The sequence below is a fragment of the Anguilla anguilla genome, chromosome 13 (assembly GCF_013347855.1).
Source record: "Anguilla anguilla isolate fAngAng1 chromosome 13, fAngAng1.pri, whole genome shotgun sequence".
NCBI lineage: Eukaryota > Metazoa > Chordata > Actinopteri > Anguilliformes > Anguillidae > Anguilla > Anguilla anguilla.
Window position 1 is genome coordinate 8,910,126 of NC_049213.1, and position 21,295 is coordinate 8,931,420.

The window sequence follows — 21,295 nt, forward strand, 5'->3', positions numbered from 1 at the left end:
TAGTCCCTGGAGAGGCAGATCCAGGACCAACAGTCGGCCTCTGATAAACACAGACTTTCTCCAGCTGCAGCCGGGCAGAAAATGTGATGTCAAAAGGCTCTGTGCCCTGTAATCCAGGTTAGTACCCTCTGATTTGCGGAGCCCAATCAAATTCATACAGAGCGGCAATTTATCCCCTGGCAATCCCGGCCACCATCACAATCATGCGTAGTGATGATTCACATGTACCCTTTCTAGAAAAATTAAGGGGGGAATGTCCTTTTCAGACATTCAAAGACGTGGTTTGAAATGTGTCTAGAAAATCCTGTTTACTGTGGGCAGACCCAGTGTCTTTGCCGCCTAACCCCCTCACGCCCCCCCCCCCCCACCCGCCTCTCCATTGACATTAAGCCAGCCACGGATTTGACTGAACCCTGGCAGCATTAGCTGTGACATCAGCCTGGCAGCGTAGCCCTCCCCCCCACTCACCCCGGGCTCATTACATAACTCAGCTCAGCCAGGCAGACTCACACGCTGCCAGATAAGCTCAGCCAGAGAGAGTGGCATCGGGAAGATAAGAATGGAAGAAGAAAAAAAAGCGCATCCCTGTTATTAAAGAAGGAGCAGGTCAGTACCGCAGGAGCTGGCAGATATAATGGCTGGGGGGGGGGGGGGGGCATGTGACAGCATTTCCTCTTCCGTGTGACACCGGGAGGCTGTGATGGAGAAGCTTAAGGCCTCTCTGTTCCGTTTTCACTGAGGTGGAGGAGCTGTTTTTCGTGCAGCTCCCAGGCAATTTCCACTTCTCTGCGGACAATAAAGACCTATTCTATTCTACTGTATTTTATTCGCTTTTGTGTCTGCTGCTCGCTTAGATGTGCACAATGCAGGGACACCATAATAAAAAAATAAGAGCGTTATTGCTATCGCAGCTAGGAGTCATTGAGCTAGTGCCAGATAGGATTCTCCAGGAGCAGTGGTCCCACGGACTGTTCACGGCTCCTGATGTACCAGAACTCGGGGGTTCCATTTTTAGAAGGAGTGATGGAACACGTTAGCATGTTTGGAAGGCTGAAACAGGGAGTCATCTGGCATCCCTCCCCCCATTGATTCCTCACTGGGTCTGATACATGTTGGAGCCCCTGCCTCAGACCCCCCCCCCCCCCCCCCCCCCCCCACTACCACCACCACCACCACCGGTTTACGGAGCGGCCACTTCTCCACCTTTCCCTGTGCTGCAGTCCGATCGTTTGGCACTAGGTGCGTGTGCAGACGCGCTCTTTGAGGGGCTTGCGCGCGTTCCCCAGGGAGGCACGGCGGAGCAGGTGAAAAGTTCTGTCCTGTTTCTCTCTCTCTCTCTCTCTCTCTCTCTCTCTCTATCTCCATGGTGACCCTGCCGTACTCGATGTTCCTGCTGCTTCCCCAGACTCTTAAGCGGCCTCGTGGAATCACGGCGTAAAATCGGCAACGGCAAAAGACGCGAGGTTTCGCAAGGGGGCACTTTAACACGGGCACACCGTATCCGTGACAGAGCACGAGGTGTTTCATCAAAAATATATAGCGCTCGTGCATGCAAACTGCATGCGGTTCGGATGTTTTTACTGGGAAAAAAGGCTGGTGGATTGAGATGAGTACAGTGTGCTCTGGCAAACAGAATGGTAACTAGACTAGAGGTGCGGTACATATATTTTTGAAGAATGAGGAATCAAGAAGCATTTTTAATGTTTGCGTGCTTCCGCAGGAAGAAATTGCATACACATGTTAGACTCAGTGAGGCAGAACGCACCCTGTGGAGGCGCGCGGTCGTCATTCCACAGGCTTCTCGACAGGAAATGCAGGGACACGGGGGGGAGATTAAATTATGAATGGGACATAAGCCAAGCAAAAATCATTTAAAATGAACAGAACACCTATGGTGAGGCTCCTCTGTCCCTGGGGACTCTGGGAGAAATGTCACAGTTGGCTGTTATTTTCTGTGGAGAGGGTCTGTGGTTAAAATGCTATACATGCTACTTACATTACAGGAACATGACGGGGACTGACAGAGAGGGAGGGGGAGAGAAAGAGCGAGTGTGTGTAAATGTATGTGTGGGTGAGAGAGAGAGTGAGCTGGAGAAAGAGAGGAAGAAAAGTGGAAGCATAAAGAGAAAGAGCAAGTGTGTTTGAATGTGTGAGTGGGACAGAGAATGAGACAGAGTGAGAGTGAGGCAGAAGGAAGATACAGGAAAGGGTGATATAGATTTTGAGGATTTTAGGAAATCCTATAGGTTTTGAGGATATTAGGAAAATGAACGGATGAAAAATAAAAGAAAGATAATATTGTTTGATTACTCTTTACAATAGCGTCACATGAATTGGCATTAACTAATGTAGCTATTAACATGAATTAATGATGTACAAATATATTAATTAAGCATGAAATTTAGTCATTAGTTAAATACATTTAACTAATTTATTAGATACATGATTATTGGTAAATTTGTTGTATTTTCTTGCTTTACTTAAGTTACTTGAAGGTGCAAGTAAAGTCATTTGCATGTTAATGTATGTACACATGCACTTATGAATGCATCCAAGAGCCTTCCTAAAGCAAAAATTGCCTCTACACATAAACATGAAAACTGAAAAAATCACATACAGTGCCAAACCGTACTTAGATCCGTGTTAATTATGACCTTCAGGCCTATTTCAATGGCCTGCTTCATTTGTATTGAAGTGCAGCTTGTGCAATTAGTGCTACAGTGCCCTCCAAAAGTAAGGGAACAGTGGAGCAGCTCTACAGCAACTGGGAACAGCTGTTTCTGAAAAATGGTGAAAACACAGTATAAATGCCATGAAATAAAAGGTGATCGTCTGTACTGTTGTCTCATATTCATCTTTCGATCTCAAATGTAAATGCCGTAAGTATATAGCAAAAATAACCAATTTCACTCTGCTGCTCCCACGCTTTTGGAGGTCGCTGTGTGAGTGACATTGTTGTCAGTAATGTGAACTACGCCAGTCTGAGTGAGCAGTTGAGAGAGATGGGCTCAGGCTGTGTGGAACTGAACTAGCAATGCTAGGCTGTGGTTTGATAGACTAGTGCACCTTACTGTATGAGCAAACTATGAAATCCATGTCTCCTGAACTGGCACATTTTCCTTGTCATTCCCATGACAGTATTTTAATCTGTTTGTGCGTGTGTGTGTGTGTGTGTGTGTGTGTGTGTGTGAGAGAGAGAGAGAGAGAGAGAGAGAGAATTTTAATTTAGAAAAGACCTTGAATAACCATTATCCATTCAGCAGCTGTATTCATGCTCCACGGAGGACACAAATTTTAACAGTTAATGATGTCTACAAAATAAACAGTGCTAATGATGTCTACAAAAATGTTTACTGCTATGATTCAATGTAAAACATGCCACTGCAGAACACTACATCTCTCCCTCAATGGCAACCTGTAGAAACTCTCTCATGCATGTCTGAAAAGCAAGGGGGGAGCCCTTGCCTTTCTCACCCAAGTGATTCTGGAAGCTGTCTCAGTTTGCCCAGTTGTTTGCTTTTGACCCTTTCCAAGCACTGAGCTGAGGAGGCCACCAACCACTGTTTGACATGAAAACCACTCCTTTTTGTCCTTGCGCAACAGTTGGGTCACACCTGCTTTCTATGGTCTGTCAGTGAAGCTAGAGGAGTTAAGTCTGGCTCACAATGCAGATTTCAGGGAGCCCGTGCAGGCAGAGAGGCTCCCCCTGCTGGGTCCGCACCACCACAGTATCTGCGTATGCATAGGTGTGCACAGGGGTCCTCCCAAAACCTTCAGTAACTTTACCAACAGGGGTTCAGTCGCAATTGAAACTGAATGTGAATGCCCCTAGATGGGTTGCCAGCGCATTCTGTGTATCACCAAACCCAAATTCTAATTCTCAAGTTCTGACACATTCTGGTCTCAAAACCCTTCATGGCATCCCATAGGTAAGGATGCTGAATCTGCTTAAATGGCTTTTCTCGATCTAATGAAATAAGACCAGTCTTCAAACCCAACACCCTGGAAACCTCCAACACTTCATAATCAATAGGATGCTGTTGTGTATTGCACGCACAGTGAGGGTGATGAAGGTCCATAACATATGTCATGACCACCTTCAACCTGTCATCAAGAGTTTTGAAAAAAACTTAATGACACAGAACAGTGTTCACCGGCCTTTACCTGAATTAAGTGCCCTTTGTTTAGGGAGAAGGGTCTACCCTTCACAATACTTTCCTGCAGCATTTGTAATAAAAATGTCCCACAAATTCTGTTCCGATGCTTTATAAAATTCTGCTGGTTGGCCAACAATACCCAGTGCCTTTCCTTTGTTTTGGATTTTAAATGCTTCGTAAAGTCACTGAGGGTAAGATTCTTCTTGAAGGTCGTTTTCTCTTCTGGGACATAGGAAATTGTAAAACTGGTTTCCCAGCATGCTCTTGCTCTCAGCAGCTGATTCATTGGTATATAAGGTTCAGTTAAAGTTAACTGCTCCCCGTCTGATTTTAGCAGAGTTCTGAATCTCTGACCAAGCCATGGGTGTGTACGCTGTGTATTATCTTCACCTGGCCTTGTTTCCTTCTTTGGAACCCATACTAAAATGAGTGGGAGCATCTGTATGCACCAGGGTCAGGACCCTGGAGCACCCCTAGCTCTGTCAGGTCTGTCAAAGTGGCTTTTTTTCACTTGTAGAGCATCGATCAGCTCCTGATCTGGATCAGAAACAATAATGTGCTCAATTTTTCAAAGTTTCCAGGGATTATATTGACTCATTGGAACTCCTGGCAATGATCAGTGTCAACTGAAGAGTAAAACTGGCAAAACACTATTGTTGGCCGAGGCTGTATTTCCACTATTGCCAAAAAACTAAAGCCTTTGCTTAAAAAACAGTGTACATTTGAGAGCATATAGGCTGCTGTGTAGTACAGTCCACCTTAATGCCTTCTCATCTGTTGAGTCCCATTAAATTCATGTGGTGCTGAAATCTGTCCTCTTGCAGTCTCATCTGTGATCATATGTAATAGGCAGTAGAATGATTGCCAATTGATTTTTTTTTTTTGCTTTTGTTTGTTTATTTGCCTGTCTGTCTATTAGTTCATAAAAATGTGTTTGGATTTTGCAGTTACGTTGCTTTCAAGTTCCAAATTTGTTGAATTCAGTCCTTGACTTTTTTATTTTGGCATCTCGTAAATATTACATGACATAACATTCGTTTACCAGATGGTCTTATCCACTGATAGAAGCAATAAGACCCAGCAGGCAACATTCCCAGTCCGGGGGTCAGCATCAGAACCCGCAGTATCTTTAAACTGGTGAATTATCTCCTTTTCAGCGGAGGAAAGGAAAAGCCGCCACTCGAAGCGGAGCGTTTGTGTTCTGTTATTTCCATGTTGCCGTCTCCGTATCTGACCAGAGTGAATCAGCTCCTACTTGAATTTAAGCCTCCTGACATCAGATAAGCACGCTAAAAGAATTACCCTCTTATCTGTGTTCTTCAGAGAGTGGATCTCACTTCATTATAACTTGATTAGTCGAGCGAGCCGGCAGTGGAGAGGCTGCTGGACTGGCGAGGAGCTGTGTCCAGCTGTGATGCTAACCACATTAGCGACACACCGGCTTTCTCTTCAGAAGGCAGCCATTTTGCGTCTGTGGCAGGGATGTGGCAGGGATCACGGTAGTCACAGTTACAGGTGCTGACCTCTGACCCCTCTCTCCTCTCTGCCTCCCAGACTATGCTGACCGCCATTTCCATGAGTGCGATCGCCACCAATGGAGTTGTGCCCGGTGAGTACGAACACTTAGTCTGTGAATACACATTACAAATTTGAGGCAGAGAGACCGAATTTTAATTACGTTTTCCATACGATTTTGTCATTAGTTGTTCGTAAAATTTTTCAAAATTTAATTACAGCCTATAATCACTTGCCATTTGTAAATAAACAAAAAATAAAATAAAATCAGTACTGGTGACATATTTGAATGTCTTTTTTTTCCATAACTTGCACTTCACATTTTGTGTTGTGCAAATGTTTTATTTTTTATTTGTTGATTGCTTGCTACATATATAGATTTATAGATAGATGGACTGACTGATTGATGTCCTTTTTTAAAGGAATAGTTGGAATCTTACCCATAGTTAGACAGTTTTTCAGCTCTGGTAATAAATAAGTTTATCGAAGAATTCTGGAGAGTGCTGTCCATTTTGTTCTACCATTTTAATCGGACCACGAGCATCATGTATTTTAAACACGACAAAGATAGCGAACTAAAATTAGCTATCAAATTAGCGAACTCATTAATTTGTTTGCAACTTATTGGTTGTGATATGCTGCGAGTCATTTTGATTGGCTCTGATTCTATGTGCTTTGTTCTGATTGGCAGCTGGGGGCTCCTACTACATGATCTCGCGCTCCCTGGGGCCTGAGTTTGGGGGCGCAGTCGGCATCTGCTTCTACCTGGGGACCACCTTCGCCGGGGCCATGTACATCTTGGGGTGTATCGAGATCCTCCTGGTGAGGACCCACCCAGACCCTCCTTTTATTTGTGTGCCCTCCTTTCTTTTCTTCATCTAGGGACTGGTTTTCTTTTTCAGCTCCTCTCTTCTCTCTCTCTGGCTCTTATCTCTGTATTCCCTGTTCCTGACTAACTATTATCGGTGTCTCCTGCCCCTCTTTTTTTGTCTTCTTTCTCTCTCTCTCTCTCTCTCTCCAAGAATGCTTTATGATAGTGCAATATCTGCAAGTATATTGCCAGTGTACTGCAAAGAGCACCTACCGTAAGAGTATGAATTGGGCTCTTTGAGAAGTTTGAATCTTTTATTCTTTGAATCTGCCCAGTGGTGAGTGCATGTTGTTTGAAGTACGGTAGACATATACAGAGCTGTAGCAGTTGTCAAACCTCGGTGCTGATACACCTTGAGAGACAGCAGGCTAATGTTAGTGTTAGGGCTCATCAGTGTAATCTCCTGTCTTTTGAGGCATTTGGCAAACACAAACATTTCACTTAAAGCACAGTTTTTTTTTTGTGATTAATAAAAATGGCAATGAGATTAATTAATAATGTCGTTATCAGTGTCACTTCCATCACTCTTGGCAAAAAAGAAAACTAGTTATACTAAATCTTTTTCTCAGAAAAATTCAATTAATTTACAATAATATACTTACCAAAATAGCTCATTACCTGAATTCTTTAGCAAAGATGTGAATAATTTTAGAGAGCACTGCAGCTGTAATAGCATGCCCCTCTGTAAAAGTCCTTCCCAGTGTTTTGTTCCAATCATCTGGATTTACTAATTAGCACAATTCTTCAGCCAGCAGGTAGATCAAATCAGTGAAATCTTCTGGCTGAGTTCATGGGTAGAAGAAACACAAAGCAGGACTTTTACTTTCCGAGCCCTGGACTTTCCTCCTCTGGAGTTTTAATATTTTGTGCCGTAGTCACTGATGAGGTCACGGTTTGGCCCACCGAGCTCAGCTTTTGTCAAGGTTAAGCTAACCTGAGTGTGTTTCGCGCCCTCCCCCGCGTCCGCCTCCCTGCGAGCAGATCTACATCGTGCCGCAGGCGGCCGTCTTTAAGCTGGAGGGCCTGGAGGGGCCCGAGGCGGAGGCCGCGCTGCTGAACAACATGCGGGTGTACGGCACCTGCGTGCTGTCCTTCATGGCCCTGGTGGTCTTCGTCGGGGTCAAGTACGTCAACAAGCTGGCGCTGCTCTTCCTCGCCTGCGTGGTGGTCTCCATCGTGGCCGTCTACGCCGGGGTCATCAAGACCGCCATCGACCCCCCCGACTTCCCGTGAGTAGCACTCGCAGGAAGTGACATCTGAATGACACATTGTGAATGTCGATTATCTACTTGTTTAATTGGCCTGAGTACATAAAGTTGTATTGTGATTGTGCGAGTGAGCCAATCACAACAATCTGGCCGTATGCTGGAAAACACTTCATAGTATTAGTATTAATCATCAAGTATTTATTCCGCCCATTTTTGGGTTCATGAACCCTCACTCTCCCGTTATTAGTTATATAGCCACCGCTGATTCAGGTTCTGTCAGGACGGTCGGGAACAGAAGCTGGCACAAAGCACTAAAGCCCGTCTCTGCCGCAGAATCTGTATCCTTGGAAACCGCACCTTGGTCTGGAAGGGCTTTGACGTGTGCGCCAAGGTGGTGGAGCGGGACAACGGCTCCGTCACCACCAAGCTGTGGAGGATTTTCTGCGACTCGGAGTTCCTCAATGCCACCTGCGACGAGTACTTTGCCAACAACAACGTGTCATCGATCCAGGGAATCCCCGGCGTCGCCAGCGGCATCATGGCTGGTGAGGGCCCACGGTTCAAAATATATGGTTTGCTAAAAATGTGCGCGCATATAAATGCATACGTGCTTGTGCTTGCACAACGGGCACGCTCACAAATACATGCATGCAGATTACAGATATACACCCTCTTACCTCTCATGTGCACAAATGTCACACTCATTTACACTCTTTTACTTCTCACACACACTATTCCACCTCTCTCACGCACAAAAGTCCCTTTCACACACCATTCTACTATTTATGGGAGATTCTGGAACACATATAAATACATACATGCTTGTACTTGCACAACAGACACACTCACAAATACATGCATGCAGATTACAGATATACACCCTCTTACCTCTCATGTGCACAAATGTCACACTCATTTACACTCTTTTACTTCTCACACACACTATTCCACCTCTCTCACGCACAAAAGTCCCTTTCACACACCATTCTACTATTTATGGGAGATTCTGGAACACATATAAATACATACATGCTTGTACTTGCACAACGGACACGCTCACAAATACATGCATGTAGATTACAGATATACACCCTCTTACCTCTCATGTGCACAAATGTCACACTCATTTACACTCTTTTACTTCTCACACACACTATTCCACCTCTCTCACGCACAAAAGTCCCTTTCACACACCATTCTACTATTTATGGGAGATTCTGGAACACATATAAATACATACATTGTAAAGCACCATTGTAAAGGCATCAATTGTAAAGCGCTTTGGATAAAAGCGCTATATAAGTGCAGTCCATTTACCATTTACATACATGCTTGTACCTGCACAACAGACACACTCACAAACACATGCATGTAGATTACAGATGATCATCAGTTGCAGAAATGTGCATAGTTAACGTGGTTTCGTAGTTAACGTGGTGAAGGATGTGCTGAATTTTGGACGGGGCAAAATGTATGCTTTGATGTGGCGATGATTGTGCATGGGTCCTGGTGTGACTTGACTTGTTTGGATGTAGGGGTTCAGCTTGCCCCTTATCTCCCTGCCGCCCCCCCCCCCCCTCCCCCCCGTCTCACTTATGCCCACCCTTCCGATTGCAGAAAACTTTTTTGGCAATTACATGGATAAGGGGGTCATTTTGGAGAAGCAGGGGGTTCCGTCTGTGGGCGACCCGGATGCCCCCGTGACCAACAGCAACCGCTACGTCCTCGCTGACATCACCAGCTTCTTCACCCTGCTGGTGGGAATTTACTTCCCCTCGGTGACAGGTCAGTAGGGAGAGGACCCTCCCACTCCCAGAGCTCCCATTCACAGCCTCTTATGAGATCACCGACTCCTGCAGAGCTGGCAGCATGCACCCAGAGCCCACATATGTGGGATATATATGTGAGAATTACCCACATATGTGGGATATATATGTGAGAATTAAAATAATGTAAATCAGAGCAACGCTTGTGTATGTGAGAGGTAAATATGAAGTATGGCCCACACACATACACACCACGGGGCTGTGTGGGCCACACTTCATATTTACCTCTCACATACACGAGCGTTGCTCTGATTTACATTATTTTAATTCTCACATACACTCTTTTACTCTTCTCACGTGCACAGATGTCAAATGCACAAAAAAGAATGTTCATTATTGGGGCACAGATGGGCCTGGAGCGTCAGTCACAAATGCTGCTCTGCTGGCTAAAGATATAAATCTGTATTTATATCTGTTTGAATGACAGCAGTAAATAGGGTCAGATTGTATATCCAACAAAGATTGCTCCAACAAAGACTGTATGTACGTATATGCACAAAAAAATACAGAGCCTTGCGACTGGTTCTCAAAATAACAGTCCACGAATGTTAGGGCAGCTAACAAAATTCCAAAAAGACAAACCTCCCACCATCCAGCTTTGCTACACCATCATACCTTTCTTTCTCACAAGCTGCCTCCCCCCTCGAGGAATTACATCATTGACTGACCGTGGTGTGTAAAAAAAAAAAAGTAAAAGTGTAGTTCATAGTCCTGTCCTAACAACTGTAATATATACATACATGTGCTGTACAATCACATTGTAATACATACGTGCTGTACACTCATACTATAACACACACATACACACACACATGTATGCACATATAACACAGAAGCAGACAAACATATTATTTTCTCAATGTAGTAATCTGAATTTCCCTCAGATACAGCTAAATTTATTAATATGGTTTTTTTTTAACCAATAACACTGCAAACAAGCTTCGAAAAAAGCTCTAATATTATTATTAATTCCTCCCTCCAGGGCAAAGTTCCCCTGATACCTTTAACAACCTCATCTTCAATCCCCTTTCCCCCCCTCCAGGAGTTCAGCTCAATATCAGCAGCTAAATCATCTGTCTGGTCCCGGCACCTTAAACTTTAAATGACCTGCCGTCACGTCCCAGCGGATATTTTGTTTATCTCATTACGGTAATGCAAACTCACAGGAAAATAGCCTGTGCCAAGATGACTCAAGCCTGTTAACCCAGTCCTCTCAGCCACAGAGGACTTTCTTCAGGGTTCAGTTCATGTAAATTTTTATTTCCTTTGTTTATTTCCTTCCTTTTGTTTTTTTTTGTTTTTTGCAGGGATCATGGCTGGCTCTAACCGATCTGGAGATCTGCGGGATGCACAGAAGTCCATCCCCATCGGCACCATCATGGCCATCACCACCACCTCCCTGGTCTGTATCCTTTACCGGCACACAGTGTGCCTCAGGCCCAAAGGGCGCTCTCTCCTGCACACGCTCTGGAGCAGTGCAGCAGTAGTGGGTCCTTGTATACTTACATACTTACCAATCAAGGGAGAGCTACAGCCCAGCCTGCTTTCCCATTTCAGGGAAGTAAAGTACCTTTCTGATTTTTAATGTGTGTATCTATCTATCTGTCTGTCTGTCTGTCTGTCTGTTTATCTATCAAGCAGTAGTTACCGTTTTCCTTGACTGTGCTCCTTAGACATGTCCAGTGTGTTCCTGTTTGGGGCTTGTATCGAGGGTGTGGTGCTGAGGGACAAGTAAGATCTGCACTATGCTTCTCTCGTTCCTTTGTTGTGGCTTCTTTTCTCTTCTACCTTTTCGCGATGTCTCGGAAAACGTAGCACAGAAATTGGGTTAGATCAAACTTCAGTTCTCTGAGACAAATGTGTAGTAAACTGCTTTCCTATTTATATAGAAAAAGTTTGTGAACACTTTAGAATTACTTGGATTTCTGCAAAACACACACAGATTGGTCACTTACACAGCCTGCTCTTCTCGAAAAACATCTGTTCATGTGACCCATGATCAAGTTATGTGTTTGTCTATAATTGTGACTTAAATGAAGATCAGACCACATCTAATGAGTAAATAATGCAGCAATCCAGGTAATTCCAAATGGTTCACAAACTTTTTCTTGCAACTGTATTCTTTCAAATACCGAATTCATGTTTTTGCCACGAGTTTTAGAAATACCCTTTTATACTTGCTGCTTCCTTCAGGTTTGGAGAGGCGGTCAATGGGAACCTGGTGATTGGCACATTGGCGTGGCCTTCTCCATGGGTGATCGTGATTGGCTCCTTCTTCTCCACCTGTGGGGCGGGGCTGCAGAGTTTGACGGGGGCACCACGTCTGCTGCAGGCCATCTCCCGTGATGGCATTGTGCCCTTCCTCAGGGTCAGTGCATCTTATAGGTTAATTGGTGTCTGACCTCATGCCCGTTCTCAGGGTCAGTGCATCTGATTGGTTTGTCCGACTCCAGCCTCATGCCCTTCCTCAGGGTCAGTGCATCTGATTGGTCTGTCTGCCTCTGAGCTCATCACTCAGCAGTTCACCTCAGTTGACAGAAGATCACTGAAATTTGAGCCCCACTGTACATGAACAATCACCTGCACACCAGAAAAAAACACGCTGAACACGAACATCAACACACTAACACATACAAACTGAAAATAATACAAACATACCTACACAAACACACACAAACCCACACAGGAGCACATACAAACACATATACTTGGGCATACCTATATAAACACACACATGCACTCACACCACACAAATAGGAACACATAGATATACATAAACATATGTATACAAACTCACACATACACACCACACACACACACAGAGGAACGTGTACACAAACAGATATACATAGACATACCTATACAAACACACACACACACAGGAACACATACAAAGACAAATACATAAACATACCAAGACAAACACACACACACACAGGGACGTACATACATATATGCACATGCCGATACAAACACACAGGTACACAGTTACACACACACATGCACGCGCGCACACACACACACACACCATACACCAGGGCTGTCTCTCCGCTCAGTGAAACCCAGAAGTAATGGTTTAAGCTGCCTGTCCCCAGGGTGTTGTGATGATTTATGACCCTGTATTGAAGGCCCAAAGTGACCTGAGGTGGAAGGGAGGGGGAGGCGGGGAGGGGAGGAGGCGGGGGGTGGTTGGAGGGGAGAGAGAGAGCACTGCAGCAGATTGTTTTGCACAATAACCCTGTTTTTCGTGGCACATGATCAGTGTAATCTCTCTGTTCTGTGGCACATGCTCAGTGTAATCTCTCTATTCTGTGGCACATGCTCAGTGAAATCTCTCTGTCCTGCTTGGCACATGCTCAGTGTAATCTCTGTTCTGTGGCACATGATCAGTGTAATCTCTGTTCTGTGGCACATGCTCAGTGTAATCTCTGTTCTGTGGCACATGCTCAGTGTAATCTCTCTGCCCTTGCTTGGCACATGCCCGGTGTAATCTCTCTGCCCTTGCTTGGCACATGCTCAGTGTAATCTCTCTGTCCTGCTCGGCACATGCTCCGTGTAATCTCTTTGCCCTGCTTGGCACGTACCCAGTGTAATCTCTTTGTTCTGTTTGCAGGTGTTTGGCCATGGTAAGGCCAATGGGGAGCCAACCTGGGCCCTGCTGCTCACTGCATGCATCTGTGAGATTGGGATCCTCATAGCTTCCCTAGATGCAGTCGCCCCCATCCTCTCCATGTGAGCGCATCCCGCAAAGCACGCCTCTCAAGCACGGTGTAACATATTCCCTTTTCACAATGCTGTGGGACAGGTGGATAGTGGTGACCGTAACTCATACGCTAACCTATTTCCTTTTTCCAAGAATCTACTTGCTCACAGTTACTCAAGCTCTGAACCACATCCAGAACCACATTTCCTTTCTCCATAAGATGCCATCGAGATTTATCTCTCTGGAATTTTTATAGAAAACTGTACAGTAAACTACCATCTCTCTTTTGTATGTTGTCACATAAATCCCATAGATTTAATCTTATATGTGTATGCCTCCAGGCCATCCCTTAGAGCCGCACGGACTGCCAGTGAACACTGATGATGTTGTGTCCTCTCCTAATAAACACCAACCTCGGTGGATGTACATCATGAAACGTAGTAACATACATAGCAACATTTGACCGGAGGCAGTCCACCTGCAGTGATGCCTCCCGTTAGTGTGCACGGCATGTCACCACTTTTTAAGGATGAGTCCAATCTAATAATGCACAGTGAACTGGAATATAGTAATTTCACTTATTTTTCTCATGAGTTAATTATAATTTAAATTCGATTTTATTTGTATAGGGCTTTCTATAAAGACAAGTTCACAGGAAAACAGGAAAACGGTAAATGAATCCCTCCTAGAAAACAAAGATGTTAAAAAGCTCCTCAGCGGGAAGAAAAAACATTCAAACACTCAGCTGTCAGACTCTTTACTGACACTACATTAGCTGAGTAAATGTTAGTATAGTATTAGTAGGCTAGCATAAAATATAGCATTGCCAGCTATGTAGTCGGTACGTGGTAGCATTAGCAACTATTTAGTGAACACAAAATAGAACAAATAACAATGCAACTTTCCTAGTCATTTATAGTGGGGGTGAAGCAAGCAGCCATGTTGGCAGTTATGGCGTGTGTGTCACCAGCACGTTGGATTTTCGCCAAAGCATAGCTCTCACTTTCTCCACCTCAGGTTCTTTCTGATGTGCTACATGTTTGTCAACTTGGCCTGCGCCCTGCAGACTCTGCTCCGCACCCCCAACTGGAGGCCCCGATTCAAATTCTACCATTGGTGAGTTCAACAGCCAATCACAGGAATCAGAGACGATGAGTCATAAGTGAATCATTGTATTATTACCAAGCAGTGGATTTAGACACTTCATACTCTGAGAGTAGTGTTCTGTGCAATGTATTGGCAATTTTTGTTAGGCAATATACTCACAGATTTTTCACTTTTATGAAGCAGGCTTCATTTCCGACATGCCCACGTGTCCTATTTGGAACCACATATCTTGTATCACTCTTTCAGCAGAACATTATCAACAAACTGTGTCTGTACATAGCGTACAATCTTTAAACTGGTGTGATAAATTGACAGATGCTGCATTAGAGTGCATATTATAGATTGTAGAGTATATTGCAAAGATATCTTATGGATATAAATCTAATTTTCAACTTATAAATCCAGGTCACATGGTTACTACATCATTGCATCATAATCATCGTAGAACTAGTCCTGTGGCTCAGTTGGCAGAGCATTGCACTAAGAACGCAAAGGTACTCGTGGGTTAAAACTGGGGACTACAGATGCTGAAAAAATACGAATTCAGATACTGTATGTTGCTCTGGATAAAATGTCTGCTCTGAAGTAAATGCTCCTCCTTCCTCCTGTTCCATTCGGTCCAGTTGCCCTGACAGCAAGCAATCAGTCACGGGGATAATTGAAACTGAACCACTGCAGCATACTACATTACTGATCTGCTTAGAGGACACTCTAATCTGTTAGCATATGTACCATACACTTTAACATATTATCCATCTGTGAAGATTGATTAAAGAAGCAGTTCTGGTAAAGTACCTCCCTCGAGCATACAACGCCGCTGTCTTAGCCCGGTGTTTTAACCTTGGTAATTTGACAAGAGCGGGGCATATAGGCTATAAATGAGTACAGTGAAGAGGAGGTACAGTCATTTTCGCTGTGAGTTACCGTATGTGTCATACGTGTTCCTGCCCGTCTACAGGACCCTGTCCTTCCTGGGAATGAGCTTGTGCCTCTCCCTCATGTTCATCTGCTCCTGGTACTACGCCATTGTCGCCATGGTGATAGCCAGCTGCATCTACAAGTACATCGAGTTCCGCGGGTGAGTGACTGCTGACCTCTGAGATGGACAGGTCAACAGGTCTGGGTAGGTGACCTCTCTGAATCCACGGTGTCCACTGCAGGGCTGCCCCACCCAGTTCCTGGAGATCTACAGTTCAAGTTCTTCAATTCAACCAATTCAGCTCAACTAGATCTCTAGCTGTTAAGTGAGGTGTGTTTTGTTAGGGAGTGAAAACCTGTAGGACAGTAGATCTCCAAGAACAGGGTTGAGCAGCCCTGGACTACTGCAATCTGAAGACTGCATGAAGCTTCCATCATGTCACCTGTGAATTAAGCTGTGACTTAGGGGAGTCAGTGGGAGTAATGCTGTTTAGGTTTCACGCTATTGGAAATGAAAGCTGATGGAAGATGGTGTCAGCAAGGTGAGGATTAAGTGAAATATGTTTAATTTTCTGAACCCAGCAGTTTTAACTGTTAACACTGTCGTTGACGTGTGTGCGTGTGTGTGTGTGTGTGTGTGTGACAGGGCGGAGAAGGAGTGGGGAGACGGAATCCGGGGTCTGTCCCTCAGCGCCGCGCGATTCGCCCTCATGAGGCTCGAGGAGGGACCGCCTCACACCAAGAACTGGAGGTGAATACAAACACATGCATGCATGTACATATAAACACACACACACACACACTCCACACTTACATTAACACACACACCACATGCACATGCACCCCACACCACGCTCACACATACACACACAAACACACACAAACAGAAACACACTCACGCACATGCACACACACACATACACACACATTAACATGCACACACACACACATACACGCACACATACACATATACATACACACACTACACACGTACATGCGCTCACACACATCACACATATACACACACACATACTGTACACACACACAAACACATGCACACACGCGCACACAGTCGCATAAAATAACTGTCACGCACACACATTTCAGTAGAATGCCTGTTAATTATCACAGCAGGTGTGCTGTTCCCTGGTCTCCGTCCATTCCACTAATACCCCACTCACAAACCTTCTGTCCACCAGGCCGCAGCTGCTGGTGTTGGTCAGTGTAGACGCGGAGCAAAACGTGGAGCAGCCCCGCCTCCTGTCCCTGACCAATCAGCTGAAGGCAGGGAAGGGCCTGACCATCGTGGGAGCGGCACTGGAGGGAACCCTTCTGGAAAATTACCCCCAGTCCCAACGCGCAGAGCAGGTAAGACGCTAACCCTAAGGTTGACCAAGCAGCTGTTTTTGCAGGCGGACCGTCAGGGTCACACACTTTTACAGTTACACGAACCATGCAAAACAGCTTATCTGACATTAAATTCAATTCAATTCAATTTTATGTGTACAGCTCTTTTTTAATAGAAAACTGTCACAAAGACACTTTACAGAGTAGCAAGGCAAGACATACAGCAGAAAGAGCAAACACCTAGCCTGAACCCCTAAATAGCAGGTACTTTAAAAAAAAAAAAAAAATTCCCAGTGGGGAGAAAACCCTCAAACTGTAGCGAGAAAAAACTCCCCAATGAGAAGAAATCTGGAGAGGAACCCGGCTATAGAGGGGGAGCCCATCCTCCACTGGCCAGCCTGGTGTAAAGTAGCAGACAGAAAATAAAATGGGTTGAGCAGGGCATGACAATGCTGACATGAGCAGATGGAGGTACATGGATCTGTTGTAGAGTGAACCGGTCCAGTTCAACAGGCTGAGGTTCAGGGCCATGCAGAGACCTTTTCAGGGGGCAGATGCTCAAAGTGAGAAAAGGGCACATCAATCTAGAAAAGCTGTTTTACAACACCCAGTTACTGCGCAGAATATATTTTCTTTTTATCAAATCAAAGGGGCACGGGGGCCTCTAGTGGCGCAGCCCGTAGAGCGCTAATCACATGCTCAATGCGAGCCGCGACGTCGGGGGCTCGAATCCGACCGCCGATCTCTCCCTCTCTCTCCTCCTAATTCTTCCTGTCTCTCTACACTGTTCTGTCAAATAAAGGAAAAAAAACCCCAAAAAATCAAAGGGGCACATTTAGCAAAAGGGGGCGGGTGCTTGGGCGCCTGGAGCCCACCCACCTCTGCCCGTCGAGGTTACCGCGTTCCTTTTTCTCGCGCGCGTCCTCAGTCCGTGCGGAAGGCCATGGAGACGGAGAAGGTGAAGGGCTTCAGCCAGGTGGTGATCTCCTCCAACCTGCGGGACGCCACCTCCCACCTGATCCAGGCCGGGGGGCTGGGCGGCCTCCAGCACAACACCGTGCTGGTCAGCTGGCCCCGTGACTGGAAGCAGCCCGAGGGCCACCACGCCTGGAGGAACTTCATTGGTGAGAGAGGCGGGGCCGTGTCATCTGACAGGGGGGGGACCAATGGGAGGGCAGGAGGGTTAAATGAAAGACTGCTGACCTCATACTTTCATTAATTCGTCGATTAAGAATGGTTAAGGAGAGCGTTGACATTTCTGCCTTGTTTAGGTCTATTCAGCGATCCTTGTGTAGTCTCTGCCCCTTGTCATCTACTTGAATTGTGTCAGTATAATTCTTAATTGACCTGATTATGTCCATTCAAATGCTTATGCCTCTTGCTAACCTAAATTAGAATACAACCTATGTATTACTGGATGTCTCTCCTGTCTTCATGCCTTTATGTGCTACAAACTGGCAGCAAGGCCAGAATGCTAAAGGACTTTTAGGGTATTCATAACGCTCTCGTGTATGTAATTACTGAAAGCTGCCAATTTTCCGAGCATGGATACTTGCTTTCTTTCATTGTGACACTGCCTTTTTTGTGGTAGCTGGTTGTGAAGTCTGTTGAGCGAAAAGGTTTTTCTCAGATATATTTCATTAAGAGAGCGTGGTGTTGAGTAGTGGGCTGCGGCAGCGCCAATTGAGGTCAGCAAGCCCTGCAGGGCAACGAGCAGCTGGCCCTCGCGTTGCCCAGGGACGGGAGGATTTCAGATGTGCGATTGCGGAGTTTCACTGTGCACCGGCGACACCCGCTGGTCGATCGGGTGCCCGGAAGTCCACCTGTTGAGCTGCTCCAGAAGTGTCTCCCTCTGACTACAGAATGCCTGTGCATGTGGCAAGAGACAACGGCTAGCATCACACGCTTTGGAGGAGAGCATATGTTTGCGGTCCCCAAATCTACAGCAGAGATTATGGCAATGTGTGCTGATATAAAGTATGATGGTGCATTCAAAATTGGAGAGAAAAAAGCACAAAATAAAATAAAGTGAGTGATTTTTTTAGTGAGTCAGTGATCGGGAAGCATTTTTGTTCTTCTTGGGAATTCACCGTTATCAGCGATTCATGGAGAGGGGGTGTTTGGGAAGAGCGTGTACCCATCACTTGGGTTCTCACCCACTCGTCCTCCGCAGAGCTGGTGAGAGAGACCACGTCTGCACACCTGGCCCTCCTGGTGCCCAAGAACATCGCAGCCTACCCGTCCAACGGCGAGCGCTTCTCCGAGGGACACATCGACGTCTGGTGGATCGTCCACGACGGGGGAATGCTCATGCTGCTGCCCTTCCTTCTACGTCAACACAAGGTACGCCCCAAAACCAGAGACAGGGCGAGGTACGCCCCAAAACCAGAGACAGGGCGAGGTACACCCCAAAACCAGAGACAGGGCGAGGTATACCCCAAAAACAGAGACAGGGCGAGGTACGCCCCAAAACCAGAGACAGGGCGAGGTACGCCCCAAAACCAGAGACAGGGCGAGGTACGCCCCAAAACCAGAGACAGGGCGAGGTACGCCCCAAAACCAGAGACAGGGCGAGGTACGCCCCAAAACCAGAGACAGGGCGAGGTACGCCCCAAAACCAGAGACAGGGCGAGGTACGCCCCAAAACCAGAGACAGGGCGAGGTACGCCCCAAAACCAGAGACAGGGCGAGGTACGCCCCAAAACCAGAGACAGGGCGAGGTACGCCCCAAAACCAGAGACAGGGCGAGGTACACCCCAAAACCAGAGACAGGGCGAGGTATACCCCAAAACCAGAGACAGAGGGAGGTACACCTCAAAACCAGAGACAGATGGAGGTACACCCCAAAAACAGAGACAGGGAGAGGTACACCCCAAAACCAGAGACAGGACCAGGTACACCCCAAAAACAGAGACAGGGCGAGGTACGCCCCAAAACCTGAGACAGGGCGAGGTACACCCCAAAACCAGAGACAGGGCGAGGTACGCCCCAAAACCAGAGACAGGGCGAGGTACACCCCAAAACCAGAGACAGGACGGGGTACACCCTAAAATCAGGGACAGGCCAAGGTACATCCAAAACAAGAGACAGGATGAGATATAACACAGAGACAGAACAAAGCACACACCGAAGAAACAGAGACATCAGAAGCTACACCCCAAAACCAAAGGCTGCACAAATTGCTTTCAGGCTTATCTTTAAACATGTTTTTTCTTCTGTTCAACTTGACATTACGTTTGTTGCTTGTACCTCTGCAACAGACAAAACAGGAGCAAATACTCTTTCCGTTTTTACATAAAGTACGTTCGTAAAACAGATGAATAATTTATATTGATGTTGTTAATCAGAACGGATAGATTTATTGTCATTTTTCCTTCTGTTAAACGTTACATTAACAATAAGTTTATTGCTCCTGTGCTGTCAAATATGGCTGTTTTAATTTCCTAGTTGAGCAGACTACATGAGTACACTACAAAAGCTATTCTTGTCAATCGTTGTTAGACAGAAGTGTTGCTACATTACTATTTGTGAGCTTCCGAGTTGGCAGTGGGCCCCTACCTGAACTGACCCGATGACACAGAACTAAAAATAGGCCCAATGCTCAACCGGATCTGAGCATACATTCAGGCCCTGTTGAATTCGGGTCAGGATGCAGACCTCCACAATGGCCTGTTCACAAAGCCGTGTGTGTGTGTGTGTGTGTGTGTGCTCGTTGTGCACGTGCCTGAGTGTGTGTACGTGTGTGTGTGTGGATGAGTGGGTAGCCTGGGAACGGGAGTCACAGGTGTCCACCTCTTGACAGGTGTGGAGGAAATGCAAGATGCGCATCTTCACCGTGGCCCAGATGGATGACAACAGCATCCAGATGAAGAAGGACCTGACCACTTTCCTGTACCATCTGCGCATCGATGCCGCGGTGGAGGTGGTGGAGATGGTGAGGCCTGCCTGAGATCGTGAAAAACATTCCTCTGTTCGTGAATGTTACAGCTGAATTTAGCTCACACGCAACCATATGGCAGAACATAAAAAAATACTACAAATGGTAAACAGCATCTGTTACAACAATTACATAGCATTTTTATAATTTCACTAAAATAGAAAAGTCAACTACATTACATTACATTACAGGCATTTGGCAGACGCTCTTATCCAGAGCGACGTACAACAAAGTGTATAACCTTAACCAGGAACAAGTATGACGAAACCCCTAGAGAGAAGTACCGGTCCAAGTACAGGGAACAACCGCATAGTTCAACCTGGACCCTGGTGGTTAAACTGATTAACACATTCCTTTAGTGTGACTTTGGAAAACATGTTCCACTGTCATGTGTAGAGGACCTGCATTTCAGATATTATCCCCCTTGAAAGAGAAGGCAGACTGACCAAGAGATGTTTTACTAAATATTTAGCATAATGGAGTTTTACAAAATCAAAATTAGCATATAATTTTTTTTTTTTCGAAAGGTGGCAGTGATCATCAAGTCATGCTTGTTTTCTATCCAATATTTTAGTGCATGGTTGTAAAGCATTTCCATTTCAATTTAGTCACAACTGGATTTATTTTTTCAAGACAGGCAGCTCTTCTTCTTTCTAAAATACACCCCGAGCAGATGAAAACTTTTAGTCTGTTATTGTTTTTGCTG

General features: G+C 45.7%; 1 protein-coding gene across 3 annotated transcripts in view; it reads left to right on the top strand.

Annotated features, from left to right (window-relative positions):
• Nucleotides 1-21,295, top strand: part of slc12a5a (solute carrier family 12 member 5a) — a 180,772-nt gene that overhangs the window by 146,015 nt on the left and 13,462 nt on the right. For all 3 annotated transcript variants that reach the window (XM_035388952.1, XM_035388953.1, XM_035388954.1), the window contains 16 exons: nt 5,712-5,766; nt 6,364-6,494; nt 7,525-7,772; nt 8,085-8,296; nt 9,369-9,536; nt 10,885-10,983; nt 11,251-11,308; nt 11,771-11,945; nt 13,191-13,309; nt 14,298-14,396; nt 15,346-15,465; nt 15,952-16,056; nt 16,505-16,673; nt 17,581-17,776; nt 18,826-18,995; nt 20,455-20,586. In XM_035388952.1, coding sequence (XP_035244843.1) covers nt 5,712-5,766; nt 6,364-6,494; nt 7,525-7,772; nt 8,085-8,296; nt 9,369-9,536; nt 10,885-10,983; nt 11,251-11,308; nt 11,771-11,945; nt 13,191-13,309; nt 14,298-14,396; nt 15,346-15,465; nt 15,952-16,056; nt 16,505-16,673; nt 17,581-17,776; nt 18,826-18,995; nt 20,455-20,586 — 2,256 coding nt within the window. The remainder of the gene's footprint in view (nt 1-5,711; nt 5,767-6,363; nt 6,495-7,524; nt 7,773-8,084; nt 8,297-9,368; nt 9,537-10,884; nt 10,984-11,250; nt 11,309-11,770; nt 11,946-13,190; nt 13,310-14,297; nt 14,397-15,345; nt 15,466-15,951; nt 16,057-16,504; nt 16,674-17,580; nt 17,777-18,825; nt 18,996-20,454; nt 20,587-21,295) is intronic.